Below are 16,922 nucleotides of genomic sequence, written 5' to 3'. Positions count from 1 at the left end.
AGGCAAAAGACCGGGAGGGACTGCCAGGGTAGCTACGAAATACACGGGACTCAGAACACAGAGAACAAAGGGAAGCTACGGACGAGAAAGCAGAGCTACCGATTAGTTGTAGAGGCGGGCTAAAAGCCCAAATAAAGGCCTAGTACGCTCGGGAATCTCGGGTGAGGTTCCCGAACTCTATAGAGTAGCTTCATGTTGTTAACTTTCTCATAGCAGGGATCGAACCGGGTTGTCTCCACGGCCAGTTTGATATATCCTTTTTTGAAATTCTAGACGAATACTTTATAGATCGGTGGCTTTTGGAAAAAGTATCTTTTTGTCGAGAGGCACCCATCCTCGTAAAGGCGCTGTGGTATCTATCGAACTATCTTTCTCACTGTAACACCCCGTGTTTTGAGAAGCTATTTGTGCCCTAGCTTGAATTTAAATTGAGTTTTAAATAGTAGCTAGAGGAATTATGCACGTGGGCGAATAAATGAGATAAGAAATTTTTAGAGTTTAATAGGAGGCGATATTATTTTCTCGAGTCTTATAAATTCTCTTATTGAGAAACCTATCTTCGCCCTATATTTTTATTAAAATGTCTATGTGATATAAATATTTTACTTGGTAGAATATTCACATATGATTTATTGATGCATTGTTATTATGATATTAGTTATATCATAATTGAGAAAAAATTTCCTCACATGAATAAATATATTTTCCCACATACTAAATAAGGTTATAATTATTCAAGTATATATATATATATAGATAGATAGATATATATATATATATATATATATATATATATATAGAGATAGATGCATCTCTCTTTCTCTCTCACTCTCTCACCCTCACGCAACACTCCCTCCCCACTCTCCCACATTATTCTTCTCTTTCCCATAATCAACACTCCCTCCCCACTCTCCCACATTATTCTTCTCTTTCCCATAATTGAAGATCACATGCACCTAAAAGGCTAATCTACTAGCCAACACATTCCTACACACTTTAAGCTCACAAGCACATGCACACCTCTCTCTCATTTCCCTCCCTCTCTTCTTCTTCTTTATTTTCGCAGCCCCTCCCCTCTTCACTTCACCTTACTTTCTTTTTTTTGTTCCACCAAATATAGTAAGAACTAAGGTTTCTTAAAGTGTTCATCTTCAAGCTCAAGCTCCAAGCATACTACGCATCATCCTCTACTCCACCTCCATTGATCTTGTTGGTAGCAACCTCAATCCTCCTCTTATGTTATATATATATATATATTTTCATGATATATAGGCATGTATATTGAAGCATATTGAAGCATGATAGTCCCCTCTCTACTCTTGTGATTTTCGAAAATGTTGGTGAAAGAAAGTGTTATGAACTCCTTCAAAACTTTCACTACTTTTCATATGCTCATACCCTTCTTCATGTAGATGCATGAGAATGGAAGATAGTTCTTGAAAACTCTTGAGAGAGTTATATGTTATGATAATTGAAGCATGATGAGTTATTAGTGTGAAAATGCATGAGAATGGTGATGAAAGTATAGATCTATGATGATATGTGTATATGTTGTTGTTTCAACCATTTTGAGAAGTTTTCTTACGTTATGGACTGATCAGTCGACGAGTTTTCCCTCGTCCAAAAATCTTCAAAATTGTACAGTGTGTAGATACATGTATCTTGAGAACGCTGGTAAAATTTCAAGTCATTTGGACTTCGTTTACTACCGTTTTAAAATATATAGGTTTTACTGCGCATTTCCGCCGGAAATTTAGAAAGGCAGTCTCTAGAGTCACACTTTTCAGTAACTTTCAAAAACATTCAGCCTCCAAAAGTTTCATGATAGAAAGATACATGTGTTATACAGATGCGTGTAAAATTTCAAACCCTTTGACCAACGTTTACTATTTTTCAAAAATCCTAGCTTCCAGTCGTGCAAAACTGCCGAATCTGGTAGACTGTGGGAAAACACCCATATCTCTTAAACCACTTGGAGTTTTTTCACTCTACTTTTTTTTAAACGAAACTAGACTCAAAGAGGTGTTCATCGGTATAAGTCTTGAATCCAGGAGATTCCTGAGTTGAAGCAGTTTATTCGTTAAAGTTGAGACAGAACAGAATGTTAAACTGGTAGTGTCCGAAAATTTTACCTTGATTTTGTGTTAAGAATTTTTAAAGAGCTTTGGTGGAATTATACACCATGATTTGGCATGAAAATGCTACTAGAAAATTTTATATATTTTCCAAAGCTTACATGAATATTTGAGTATTTATTTACAAGGAAAAAGATTTCAAGTTCATAGAGTGACTTTTAAGTCACTTGAGTATTGAGATAATTCATATATATATATTATATGGATTAATTGAGTAATTTGAAGCATGAATGACTATGTGATTTATATGAATGCTATTTACCTAGGATTGAGAGTCTTTTAATTGGATAAGATATCCAATTAGATTGGGAGGTCCAATTGGGTAAATAGTGGAGAAGTTATAAGATGAGATTAAGCATTGATGCAAGTATAAGTATTAGATATTAGTTAGATTAAATTCTAACTAGAGTTTATTTTGTCACATGGCAATCTAAACCACGTGCGCCACCAAAGGTTCGAGTGACGGCTGGCGTTAGTACGACTCTGAGCGTTACGTCATCGACCCCGGAGACAGGTGGGCTTTATTCTAACTCTATTATGGCTAGCTACCATGATAATAAGTTCAAATGCAAATTCTTATGAAAATGAAGCATGTTGAAGCATTATTGATGAGTATTATGAAAATTGTCAACTTGCCATATTTATTATTGATGAGAATGAGATATGGTATGTTGCCTCTATGAAAGACATGATTATGATCATGATGCAAGATATCGGCCTTTGACTGATTTATATGACAGTAAAGGTTTTGTGCGCAGAGGTGATCGTGAGCCGTCTCTAGTCGGCCGGTCACGGTGATTTGAAGGAGGCCTCCTTCTCTTCACCTTATATATATATTATATGAGTTCTCATAGTTGGCACATACCGTGAATATTTAATGTCTGCAGACTAATGATATTATTATGATGATGCAAATGAGTTTATGACAGAAAAACATGAACAGGTATTTTTAATCTCAGTTAAATCCTGTTGATGCATTGAAAAGGGCAAGATTGACATATAGCTCTAAGAGCAACATTTCAATTATTTCCGGCATGAGTCCACTGAGTGCTTTTTGGTACTCAGCCCTGCATGTATTTCTAAATATGCAGGTCTGGCTTGGCGCGAGGATGGGTGAAAGCTGTTGGAATTGTCAGTTGGCTGTGTCTTTCCTATGTCTCATATTTATCTTTATAAGCTTTGACTCTATAAGAATTTGAACTCCCTGCTATATGTCTTCACACATATAGTAACGCATCTCGCTGCATAACTCTGATGAAACTCTTTATTTAATTTGCTTATGTCTGTAATATCCCTTAAGGGAAATACTTCTCAGACCCTTGCTAAGTTTCAATGGCTTAATCATGTTTACCCAAGCTAGTAATTATTTTGGTCTTGAAATCCTTCTTTAAAATGAGTAAAGTTTGCAATTGCTTCCGCTAAAACAAGATGTATTCCTATTTCTTTCACTATTTCTTTTATTAGTCGTACGATACTTGGTATACGCTATCACTGGCTATATCGGGCTGCGACAGAGTGGTATCAGAGCAGCTCGTCTGCTCTAAGTATAATCTCTTATAGAGTCTTTTTTTTGATTGAGTCTAAGCTAGAGTCTTAGACTAAAAGAGCTATGTCACTGACAAGAGCCAACACCCCATCTCCGCCAGCTTGACGAGGTATGCAAGTTAAAGTTTAAAGTTACTTATGAGTATGAGATATGCAATTGATAAGTTGATGATATTTATAAGTTGAGAAAGAAGCATGATTAGTACATGATGCAATATTATTGATATCTGGTTTTGATTGACTGGATAAGTAAGATGGTGGAAAATTTTTATTGGAATCAATATTGATACCGATGCACTACGAGAATCCTAGAGGAACACCGACAAACGAGTATGTTATTGAGTAATAAACGAGTAAGTCATTCTTGACTTAGTAACACGAGTTGTTATTCTAGCATGGCAGACGGATTCGACATAGTACAGGCTTTCTATGACTGTACTTTGGAGCACCACGAGACTATTGGAGAGTTCTTAGCACGCTTCCACCACAGGTGGATTGACGCCGTAGAGCATGGAGTCACGGCTCAGCTGGCCATGCAGATACTGCCATATAGGATGCCACCCCACTGGCAGGCTTGGTGTCTTTTCATCGCCCCAGACTTCTATAGCCCGTTGGCACCGGGAGGTTTTGAGGCGCGATTCCCGGAGTACCTAACCATTCTGTTGAGCCGGTTCGTGATGTATGCGAACCCATCCTACTTTTACCTGACGGAGAGTGACACCCGAGAGGGTGAGGCAGAGAGTCAGCCTCAGGGTCTTCTTGAGACTGAGGATCCTTTTATGGCATTGGGACTAGACCTCCTTAGCTTCCAGCTGATTGATGACCCTATTCCTTCACTTCCTCAGGGCACTCTGCCCGAGGAGGAGATTTCTCCTATTGATATCTTGGTTACCCCTATGACCATAGACACCACTGAGGCCATCGATACCATCGAGCAGCTGATGAGCCCCATCCGTGAGACCCTCCCTGTTCCTCCCCTCCCTACGGTTGGAGAGGGCGAGATTGCTATGGCTGATGTTGATCCATTCGCACCAGGACCTTCATGACCCCAGGGGACAGCTAGAGACACGGAGGACGACACAGGATCAGTCCCGGTTGTTGGGACTCTCATCTCACAGCCCTTGGATCTTCCTAACATGGGCCAGGCCTTCGAGACGGACGTCCCTCGAGGAGATCCGATTCGAGAGAGAGCCGTCTTCGACCCTTTTCACCGTGCCGACTCTGATAGTGAGGACGGTGTGCCGTATGTGCCCCGATTGGGTGACGCTCGAGCAGATGTCGGTGATGATGCTACGGAGGATGGGAGTGACGATGGTAGCCGGGGTGATGGTAGAGGTCATTGGTGGATATGGTTTTGATATGATGGTATTTGAGTAGAGATGTATATATATGGTAGCTTTGTCTAGATAGCCCATAGATTTGGCTGGTAATGGATAGTTCCATCCCAGACCAGGGCTTGTACTTATTTTAGGTCCCTATAGTACACGGGTAACGGATAGTATCTGTACCCAATTGTAGGGCTGCTTGTACATAGACGCAGTATTGATGCAGTAGCTAGGTCTTTAACAGAGTAGTACTTTGTACTGACCTATAGCAGTTTATAGATCATTTTGTACAAAAGAAGTCCTCGCTGAGGCAATTTTCACGGTATATACATGATGGGCCAAAGTGGCCATTTTTGACTAAATGAGAAATGTGATTACTTGTTTTGATGCATTGTTATGATGTAGTTGTCAATTTGTATACATTGATTGAGAACCGAGTACTTGATGCATTGAGTATACTCTATGTGATAATGTATGTATATACATATATATATATATATATATATATGAGACGCATAGTATGTTGTGAATTACTCAGCTATAAGACTAGAGTAAGATGATCCTTGTCACATAGAGGAACTTATCTTTTAACCCAAACTTGTAGATTGTCATAATGCCTCCACGAAGAGTGAACAGAGATACACCCGAGAATGAGGAAGAACCCAGAGAATCTACACCGCCGCCTCCACCTCAAGATAGGAGAGTGGAAGAACTTTTCTTAAGACAGAACCCACCGACTTTCGCAGGCACGGGAGACCCTGCTGAAACGGAAGAATGGATTCGTGCTATGGAACGAATCTTTCGATTTTTGAGATGCAACGACGCACAACGTCTTATGTGCGTGTCTTACCAGCTGAAAGGAACCGCCGACTATTGGTGGAAAGCAAAGCAGAAAACTATGACCCCGGAGCAGTTAGATGAACTCACTTGGGAGCTTTTTAAGACTGCTCTGTGTGAGAAGTTCATACCCAGAAGCTATAGGAAAAAGAAGGAAATGGAGTTTACCACCTTGAAGCAAGGGAATAAAACTGTAGTGGAGTACGATCGACTATTCTGCGATCTGGCCCGATATGCACCGTATAGAGTGGATACGGATGAGAAGATGTCCGAGTTGTTTTGCGCCGGACTGCGACAAGAGATAAGAGTTGTATTGGCAAGTCAAACGGCACTTTCCTACGCCGAGGCCTTGAACAGAGCTCTAGATATGGAGCTAGCAATGCAACCAGAGAAAACAACACACACACCAACGCCTCCATCAGCTCAATATACGCAAGTATCAAACACTCCCTACTCTAACCAAGGACAGAAAGGAAAACGCAAATGGGAAAATCGTGGAAATGAGGGTAAAAAGCCATGGCAAGGTCAGAATGTCCAGGCTCCATTCGTGAAAGGCGATAAATTATTTTATGGTGGACCAGCGACCTCACACCCCGGACACCAAGGGATACCCCCTTGTCCTAAGTGCAAAAAGTTACACACATGAGTGTGCAGAGCTGGAAACCCAAATTGTTTCACTTGTGGAAAACCAGGGCATTACTCGAGCCAGTGCCCCAACCGACAGCAGGGGATGAGTGGAGGAAGACCCAATCAGTTTCCAACCCCACAGCTCAGAGCAATGGAAGGAATTCTTCCTCTACCTCAACCACTACAGCAACAACCTTTTCGCCGTCCAAACCAGCCTCATAAGCAGCTACCTGCACCGCAAGCAGGAATACCACCACAATATCAAAGGATGTATGCTATCAATCAGAAGAATCAGGATAAGAACCAAGGAAACTTAACAGGTATTGGGGAACTGAAAGGTGTACCCATTGTTATTCTCTTTGATACTGGAGCATCACATTCTTTCATCTCATATACTTGTGTGGATACGTTAGAGCTGAATGTAGAACCAGCCCAGCTACACTTAAGGGTAGCCACTCCCTTAGGGAAGATCACCACCGTGACACATGTGTGTCCTAACTTAGAATTCGAATTAGGACCTCTTAAGCTTAAGGCTAAGACGTTGAGACTTCTGCGCATGTGGACCACAGACATCATTTTGGGAATGGACTGGTTAGCAGAACACCATGCGGTGATACAATGCGAGCAGAGACGGATATCATTCCAGCCACCTGGCCTGGAACCTACATGTTTTTATGCCATCAATAGGAAATGGAAGAAGACACCTATCATCTCTGCAGTGCAAGCGAACAAGATACTAAAAGAAAAGGGCGCGACAGCATATTTAGTATACTTGAGCCAAGAAGAGGAAGCACAAATAAAGATTGAAGATGTACCTATAGTGCGGGAGTATCAAGACGTTTTCCCTGATATTCTACCAGGTCTACCCCCGAACCGACAATTGGAATTCACAATCGACTTGGAACCTGGAGCAGCACCAATATCCAAAGCACCATATAGGATGGCACCAGCAGAATTGCAAGAACTGAAGTTGCAACTACAAGAATTGTTGGACATGGGATTCATTCGACCCAGTGTTTCGCCTTGGGGAGCACCGGTCCTGTTTGTTAAAAAGAAAGACGGAAGTTTAAGATTGTGTATCGATTACCGGGAATTAAACAAGGTGACCCTAAAGAACAAGTATCCTTTGCCACGTATAGACGATTTGTTTGATCAACTTCGAGGAGCACGCGCTTTCTCAAAGATAGATTTAAGGACAGGGTATCACCAATTGAGGATACGACCTGAGGATATTCCAAAGACAGCATTCCGCACGAGATACGGACACTATGAGTTCATAGTGATGCCTTTTGGATTAACAAATGCCCCCGCCGTATTCATGGATCTCATGAATCGAGTGTTTCACGAATATTTGGATCAATTCGTGTTGGTATTCATAGACGACATCTTGATTTACTCGAAGAATGAGAAGGATCATGAAGAGCACCTTAGAACTGTGCTAGAGAAGCTAAGAGCTGAAAAGCTTTATGCTAAGTATAGCAAATGTGAGTTTTGGCTACGAGAAGTCAATTTCTTAGGCCACATCATTTCAGCTGCAGGAATCAAAATGGACCCTGCCAAGGTTCAAGCAGTGCAAGAATGGAGATCACCAACGACACCTCACGAGATTCGTAGCTTCCTAGGATTAGCAGGCTACTACCGTCGTTTTATACAAGATTTCTCCAAAATAGCCAAGTAACTCATATGCTCAAGAAAGAAGTCAAATTCTTATGGACAGACGAATGCGAACAAAGTTTTCAAGAATTGAAGAAGAGGTTGACCACTGCCCCAGTACTAGCCGTTCCAGAAGCAAACAAGGAATATACTATCTATACGGACGCATCAAAGAAAGGACTAGGTTGTGTACTGATGCAAGAGGGAAAGGTAATAGCTTATGCCTCGCGACAGCTTAGGCCACACGAAGCAAATTACCCGACACATGACCTAGAGCTAGCAGCAGTAGTGCACGCATTGAAAATTTGGAGACATCACCTTTATGGAGTAAGGTGTGAAATTTACACCGACCATAAGAGTCTCAAATATTTCTTTGAACAGAAGGATCTGAATATGAGACAAAGAAGATGGCTAGAATTGGTCAAGGACTATGATTGTGGAATCAATTATAATCCAGGCAAGGCCAACGTAGTGGCAGATGCCTTGAGCAGAATGGAACGAGCCCAGTTAGGATGTATCCTAACCAAGGAGAATGACTTGGTCAGGGAATTTGAAAGGTTAAGGTTGGAAGTGGTATTTCCACCGCAAACCACAGAATCGATCATGGCAACACTCAGTGTTACCCCCGATCTAAGATCAAGAATTGTTAAAATGCAAAGAAAGGATGAGAAATTGGAAAGATTGCGAGTGAAAATCCGTACCGAGAAGCTTGAGTCATACCAAGAAGCAGCAGATAATGCATTGATGTTTGAGGGAAGAATCTGTGTACCCAATGATGAGAAATTAAGAAATGAAATCATGAGCGAAGCTCATGACACGCCTTACGCAGCACATCCGGGAGGTACGAAGATGTACCAAGATTTAAAAGCAAGATTTTGGTGGGAAGGCATGAAGCGAGACATAGCTTCGTTTGTAGAACGATGTTTAGCTTGTCAGCAAGTGAAGGCATTACACCAACGACCTTATGGCAAATTACAACCGTTAGAAATCCCAGAGTGGAAATGGGACCACATTGCCATGGACTTTGTCACTGCCTTGCCAAAGTCGAATAGAGGGAATACCGCCGTTTGGGTGATCATAGATAGATTGACGAAAAGTGCTCACTTCATACCGATTCCTGTCACAAGTGGTTCTGAAAAGTTAGCTCAAATATACATTCGTGAGATAGTACGTTTACACGGCGTTCCAATGACGATTACCTCCGATAGAGATACAAAATTCACCTCACGTTTTTGGATGAGCTTACACAGGGAATTGGGTACTAAGTTGAATTTTAGCACAGCTTTTCATCCACAGACGGATGGACAATGTGAAAGAACTATACAAGTTTTGGAAGATATGATTCGGACTGTAGTGTTAGATAGAGGAGCTCAATGGGAACAAGTGTTACCCCTGATTGAATTTGCCTACAATAATAGTTTCCAAACGACTATTAACATGGCACCATATGAAGCCCTCTATGGAAGAAAATGTAGATCTCCGCTTTATTGGGATGAAGTAGGAGAAAGAAAAGTGTTAGGTCCTGACGCAGTGGAAGAAATGATCACAACTGTGAGACAAATTCGGCAACGAATTAAAGAAGCTCAAGATCGCCAAAAATCTTATGCCGACACTAGACGCACAGAGATTCAGTTTGAAGTGGGAAGTTAAATCTTTTTGAAAGTTTCCCCTTCTCGAGGGATTCACCGATTTGGTATAAAAGGAAAGCTCAAGCCTAGATTTATAGGCCCATACGACATATTGGAAAAAGTAGGCCCTGTTGCCTATAGACTCGCGTTACCTCCAAATTTCGCGAATGTTCACAATGTCTTTCACGTGTCGCAGTTGAGAAAATACGTGTTTGACCCGAAGCATGTTATTCATCGAGAGGATATATCTCTTGAACCAGACCTGAAATATGAAGAAATACCCGAAGCTGTGTTGGATAGAAAGATCCAACAATTGAGAAATAAGTCACTTGTCTTGGTCAAAATACAATGGAGACATCACGGGCAAGAAGAAGCAACTTGGGAATTGGAGGATAAAATGAAGGAAAAATATCCAGAATTGTTTCCCGAATGTGAGATTTCAAATTTCGGGACGAAATTTTTTTAAGGGGGTAAGGATGTAACACCCCGTGTTTTGAGAAGCTATTTGTGCCCTAGCTTGAATTTAAATTGAGTTTTAAATAGTAGCTAGAGGAATTATGCACGTGGGCGAATAAATGAGATAAGAAATTTTTAGAGTTTAATAGGAGGCGATATTATTTTCTCGAGTCTTATAAATTCTCTTATTGAGAAACCTATCTTCGCCCTATATTTTTATTAAAATGTCTATGTGATATAAATATTTTACTTGGTAGAATATTCACATATGATTTATTGATGCATTGTTATTATGATATTAGTTATATCATAATTGAGAAAAAATTTCCTCACATGAATAAATATATTTTCCCACATACTAAATAAGGTTATAATTATTCAAGTATATATATATATATAGATAGATAGATATATATATATATATATATATATATATAGAGATAGATGCATCTCTCTTTCTCTCTCACTCTCTCACCCTCACGCAACACTCCCTCCCCACTCTCCCACATTATTCTTCTCTTTCCCATAATCAACACTCCCTCCCCACTCTCCCACATTATTCTTCTCTTTCCCATAATTGAAGATCACATGCACCTAAAAGGCTAATCTACTAGCCAACACATTCCTACACACTTTAAGCTCACAAGCACATGCACACCTCTCTCTCATTTCCCTCCCTCTCTTCTTCTTCTTTATTTTCGCAGCCCCTCCCCTCTTCACTTCACCTTACTTTCTTTTTTTTGTTCCACCAAATATAGTAAGAACTAAGGTTTCTTAAAGTGTTCATCTTCAAGCTCAAGCTCCAAGCATACTACGCATCATCCTCTACTCCACCTCCATTGATCTTGTTGGTAGCAACCTCAATCCTCCTCTTATGTTATATATATATATATATTTTCATGATATATAGGCATGTATATTGAAGCATATTGAAGCATGATAGTCCCCTCTCTACTCTTGTGATTTTCGAAAATGTTGGTGAAAGAAAGTGTTATGAACTCCTTCAAAACTTTCACTACTTTTCATATGCTCATACCCTTCTTCATGTAGATGCATGAGAATGGAAGATAGTTCTTGAAAACTCTTGAGAGAGTTATATGTTATGATAATTGAAGCATGATGAGTTATTAGTGTGAAAATGCATGAGAATGGTGATGAAAGTATAGATCTATGATGATATGTGTATATGTTGTTGTTTCAACCATTTTGAGAAGTTTTCTTACGTTATGGACTGATCAGTCGACGAGTTTTCCCTCGTCCAAAAATCTTCAAAATTGTACAGTGTGTAGATACATGTATCTTGAGAACGCTGGTAAAATTTCAAGTCATTTGGACTTCGTTTACTACCGTTTTAAAATATATAGGTTTTACTGCGCATTTCCGCCGGAAATTTAGAAAGGCAGTCTCTAGAGTCACACTTTTCAGTAACTTTCAAAAACATTCAGCCTCCAAAAGTTTCATGATAGAAAGATACATGTGTTATACAGATGCGTGTAAAATTTCAAACCCTTTGACCAACGTTTACTATTTTTCAAAAATCCTAGCTTCCAGTCGTGCAAAACTGCCGAATCTGGTAGACTGTGGGAAAACACCCATATCTCTTAAACCACTTGGAGTTTTTTCACTCTACTTTTTTTTAAACGAAACTAGACTCAAAGAGGTGTTCATCGGTATAAGTCTTGAATCCAGGAGATTCCTGAGTTGAAGCAGTTTATTCGTTAAAGTTGAGACAGAACAGAATGTTAAACTGGTAGTGTCCGAAAATTTTACCTTGATTTTGTGTTAAGAATTTTTAAAGAGCTTTGGTGGAATTATACACCATGATTTGGCATGAAAATGCTACTAGAAAATTTTATATATTTTCCAAAGCTTACATGAATATTTGAGTATTTATTTACAAGGAAAAAGATTTCAAGTTCATAGAGTGACTTTTAAGTCACTTGAGTATTGAGATAATTCATATATATATATTATATGGATTAATTGAGTAATTTGAAGCATGAATGACTATGTGATTTATATGAATGCTATTTACCTAGGATTGAGAGTCTTTTAATTGGATAAGATATCCAATTAGATTGGGAGGTCCAATTGGGTAAATAGTGGAGAAGTTATAAGATGAGATTAAGCATTGATGCAAGTATAAGTATTAGATATTAGTTAGATTAAATTCTAACTAGAGTTTATTTTGTCACATGGCAATCTAAACCACGTGCGCCACCAAAGGTTCGAGTGACGGCTGGCGTTAGTACGACTCTGAGCGTTACGTCATCGACCCCGGAGACAGGTGGGCTTTATTCTAACTCTATTATGGCTAGCTACCATGATAATAAGTTCAAATGCAAATTCTTATGAAAATGAAGCATGTTGAAGCATTATTGATGAGTATTATGAAAATTGTCAACTTGCCATATTTATTATTGATGAGAATGAGATATGGTATGTTGCCTCTATGAAAGACATGATTATGATCATGATGCAAGATATCGGCCTTTGACTGATTTATATGACAGTAAAGGTTTTGTGCGCAGAGGTGATCGTGAGCCGTCTCTAGTCGGCCGGTCACGGTGATTTGAAGGAGGCCTCCTTCTCTTCACCTTATATATATATATTATATGAGTTCTCATAGTTGGCACATACCGTGAATATTTAATGTCTGCAGACTAATGATATTATTATGATGATGCAAATGAGTTTATGACAGAAAAACATGAACAGGTATTTTTAATCTCAGTTAAATCCCGTTGATGCATTGAAAAGGGCAAGATTGACATATAGCTCTAAGAGCAACATTTCAATTATTTCCGGCATGAGTCCACTGAGTGCTTTTTGGTACTCAGCCCTGCATGTATTTCTAAATATGCAGGTCTGGCTTGGCGCGAGGATGGGTGAAAGCTGTTGGAATTGTCAGTTGGCTGTGTCTTTCCTATGTCTCATATTTATCTTTATAAGCTTTGACTCTATAAGAATTTGAACTCCCTGCTATATGTCTTCACACATATAGTAACGCATCTCGCTGCATAACTCTGATGAAACTCTTTATTTAATTTGCTTATGTCTGTAATATCCCTTAAGGGAAATACTTCTCAGACCCTTGCTAAGTTTCAATGGCTTAATCATGTTTACCCAAGCTAGTAATTATTTTGGTCTTGAAATCCTTCTTTAAAATGAGTAAAGTTTGCAATTGCTTCCGCTAAAACAAGATGTATTCCTATTTCTTTCACTATTTCTTTTATTAGTCGTACGATACTTGGTATACGCTATCACTGGCTATATCGGGCTGCGATACTTACCACGGCTCGAGCAATCCGATTCCAGGAAAAGAAAGGCTATTTTCCGTTACGGGCTTATTATTCTAGTGGATCGTCCCTGGAAAGTACTACTAACTACTTAGTTCTCGTCACTGGCTGCAGATCTGGCTCATCTGTAAGGACCCTCTACTTCGGTGCGGTACACGGAACACGAACCCAATCTCGACAAAGAAAATGAAAGTACAAGCAACTCCATCCTTAACGGCCTCTATTCCTGACGTGAATGGCCGCTTGATATTAGTTAGGCTTCACACACTATATAAAATAAACAAATATAACAAGCGTGCGAGACAAAGCATCAACCTACGGAAAAACGATGACTATTGAGTGCAAGCCCCGCCGGTTGTTGGAACGACGCGAGCCGGGCCGGGTCTCGATTCAGAAAGATGAAGGGCCCGAAAGTCTAAATAGGGGGTTAGAAATTCCCCATCTCATTGGGGGCGAAAAATCCAAAGTCGAGAGGGAAACAGCCTAGATCGTACGCTAAGGTCCCTAAGCAATCACTTAGTGGAAAATGAAGTGATCGAGCGATGACAACCAGGAGGTGGGCTCGCCATGATATGCAGGGGAAAAGATCACTCATTCTTCCATTGGGGACAGGTGCACGAACGACAACTCCAAACGTCACACATCCGCCGCCTACCTACCGTTTAGGTGGCACCAGCGAGATCCAGCTAAGGTAAGGTCGTGTCGGGGCTGCTCGTCCGTTGCTTGTTGTATCATGAGCATAGCTAGAGTGTCTTTACTCATCATTAGTAGCTATTGCTTGCGGTCTATCGAACAGAGGATAATATTTCACTTTTCTCACAATTTGCAAGAAATCCAAAAATTTCTGGGGGCACTAGCACAAGCAAAAATAGTTGAAAAGTCTACTGTTTGAAAGAGAGTAAAACAACCCAAAAGTCTAGTTTTCTTTCTTGACTTATATCTTCATTCAAGCTCTTAAGCTAAGGAATTGACTTCATACATCCTACTCTTTCGGAGATGAGGAACCTTAGAAAGACGATTCGGACGGATACAGGCTCGGCCTGGCATTGAGATCACCCGCCTCCACCACCTAGCACACCATCCCTATAACCTTGACCTATATGAAGACTATGGCACTTGCGGGAACGAATATGGCTTCACGCCCTTGAATTCTTATTCACGGATGAATTGGGAAAGCCAACAGAAAGATTCGATAATTGCAATCTCTGGAATTTTTTTCCGCCAAAAGGTCGACTTCCACGCGCCTGGGAAAGAATCTCGTGTCGTTGTTTTCTGCCTTCATTTGAGGCTGAAAGAGGCAATGTATCGCAACTTAATTTGAGATTCCATAAGTAACTCAGTGCCTAACAAGAGTTTGTCTTGGAAGAAGAAAATGAAATACGAACAACCGCGCCGAACAACAAGAGCTCATTGTGAGGGCCGCTACCCTCGGTGACCAGGGAGACTAGAATAGAAGAGTCCGTCGACTCTTTCGAGAAGATTTAAATAAGTGTCTGTAGACGGCCCGCCCGCTTCCATAGAACAATATCGTGGCAACGTAGACCTAAGTGGTCATATTGAATCTAAGAAGAAGTCGGGCTTTATGAAAGAAAGGTCGGGTGGTCCATATCGGTATTCAAGAGAAAAGCCCGGGTATTCAATCGCGGAAAGCAAACACTACATATTTGAAAGAAAGAAGCTACCTTTTTTTTTCTAAGGGATGGGGTTGGGGTGTATAATAACCTTTTTTTTGAGAATGCCCGGGAACAACTCCTAGGTCAATGTTGGAACCTCATGGCTAAGGATAAGGTAATGGAATTGATAGATAAATTCATAGACCTAGGTCTTGTTTTTCCTGTTGTTAGGAGTTACTTTGTTATTGCAGCTCTTCCTCATGAAGAGAGTGAATTCCACCTAAAACAGAACATTCTCTTCTAGATCGCTTGCTAGAAGTAAGGAGTACGGAATTGAGACCGATTTCGTAGGAAAACCTTTACGAGACCTTTTTACTGGTCTTCCCGCGCCTATGCCACTCGGAGTTCAGAGTGTTGTTAGCTGGTTTAACTGAGTCGGGCATAATGCATTCGCACTGGGAACAGAGCTTCTAGATTCTTTGATTCCCTTTATTTCATGTACCACAAGTAGACCCGGTCAGAATAAAGACACCTTCTGAAACTACTAGCCGGGGAACGGAATGGTTTTTCTCAGAGTCAGACCACGCCTTATGACGAAAGGACGGATCACCTGTCGAGCTGTGATCAAAGAAAACTATACCTGAAGAATGGGATAGAGATTGACAAACACAAAAGCTATATCTCATATCTATTAATTAATCCTCTTTTCCTTTTAGTCTGGCCACACGTCTGTACTATATAAGATAAGGCTTTCCGCGACTTTCCACTTTCCTTTCGTTTCCCCTCTGGCTGTGTTAACTCTCTTGTTGTTCCCAGCCCTAATCTCTAATATAGAGCAAAGAACGTATTCGTGCACGTAGGCACTTGAAATTAGAAATCAAAATGAAAAGGTAGAACCAGTTCTCACTTATTCTTTATCTACTGATTCTTGGTTTCGTCATCGCCTTTAGATCCACTACAAACCTGGGGCTCGTCTACACCACATCGACCTAGAGCTTACCTCGGAAACAAGTAATCAACCCGCGCCAACACCGCCTGTCGGCATTTGGCTCAGAAATTCACGGGACGAAAACACAAGCAGCTTTTAGCTCAAGGATCGGCCGGGCGACGTACGGTGTGACAGACAAAGAAGAGAGTGGCCGAGTGGTCAAAAGCGACAGACTGTAAATCTGTTGAAGCCTAGCAACAGGAACTCAGAGGTTAGCTCGTAGATGGGTCAACCATGGATCTTCAATACAATACGCAATCAAAGGATTTATCTTATCACCCAAAAGAATTCCCCCTTGGTTCCAAACCTGCGCTTATTCGGCATCTTAAAGCGAGTGAGTAGGCTTTTCTTTTTCTTTTTTGCCATAACGCCCATTCTGGGACGAGTTGGAATAGGCTTTTCGTTTTAGCAGTGATCAAGCCGAGAAAAAAGCCCTTTTTATCTTCTTAGTGGGTTCGCTGGGGACCTCGTCTTCGACTTCCGATTGGTATCTGTTAAACCAATTAGGGACGGGGCCGCCCTCTTCCCCGCAAAGTGAGGGCGTATACGTTCTCGCATCGCTTTTTTTGTAGAAAGCTCGACCAGCGATTTGGCCGAAGCCAATACATGAGCCAACACCTTTTCAAAACGAGAAAAAATGAAATTAGCTCGCCGGCCACAAAGGCGTGCTGATCAATTGATCGAAGACTAAACAGAGGAAGGGAAGGCCTCTCCTAATCGAGCTTTACCGCCCGCTTCATTGATGAACCTGAGAATGAAGCATACTTATAAGTATTGCTGTACTTATGGCGATTACTAAAGGTATTCCTCCGATCG

General features: G+C 40.6%; 1 protein-coding gene and 2 long non-coding RNA genes across 3 annotated transcripts; all 3 read left to right on the top strand.

Annotated features, from left to right (window-relative positions):
- The first annotated feature begins 415 nt into the window (after positions 1-415).
- LOC131006456 (uncharacterized) lies at positions 416-3,490 on the top strand. Its single transcript, XR_009095531.1, has 3 exons — positions 416-1,213; positions 2,589-2,649; positions 3,227-3,490. It is a non-coding gene; the product is annotated as an uncharacterized LOC131006456 (long non-coding RNA).
- Positions 3,491-5,792: 2,302 nt separating this feature from the next.
- Positions 5,793-6,488, top strand: LOC131011605 (uncharacterized). The gene has a single exon (XM_057939403.1). The coding sequence runs from the start codon at positions 5,793-5,795 to the stop codon at positions 6,486-6,488; it is 696 nt and encodes a 231-aa protein (XP_057795386.1).
- A 4,192-nt stretch (positions 6,489-10,680) lies between these two features.
- Positions 10,681-13,336, top strand: LOC131007144 (uncharacterized). The gene is made up of 3 exons (XR_009095928.1): positions 10,681-11,057; positions 12,433-12,493; positions 13,073-13,336. It is a non-coding gene; the product is annotated as an uncharacterized LOC131007144 (long non-coding RNA).
- The last annotated feature ends 3,586 nt before the right edge of the window (positions 13,337-16,922 follow it).

The sequence above is a fragment of the Salvia miltiorrhiza genome, chromosome 1 (genome assembly GCF_028751815.1).
Source record: "Salvia miltiorrhiza cultivar Shanhuang (shh) chromosome 1, IMPLAD_Smil_shh, whole genome shotgun sequence".
Classification (NCBI taxonomy): domain Eukaryota; kingdom Viridiplantae; phylum Streptophyta; class Magnoliopsida; order Lamiales; family Lamiaceae; genus Salvia; species Salvia miltiorrhiza.
The sequence above is the reverse complement of the archived record's forward strand: the minus strand, read 5'-3'. Positions and strand labels throughout refer to the sequence as shown.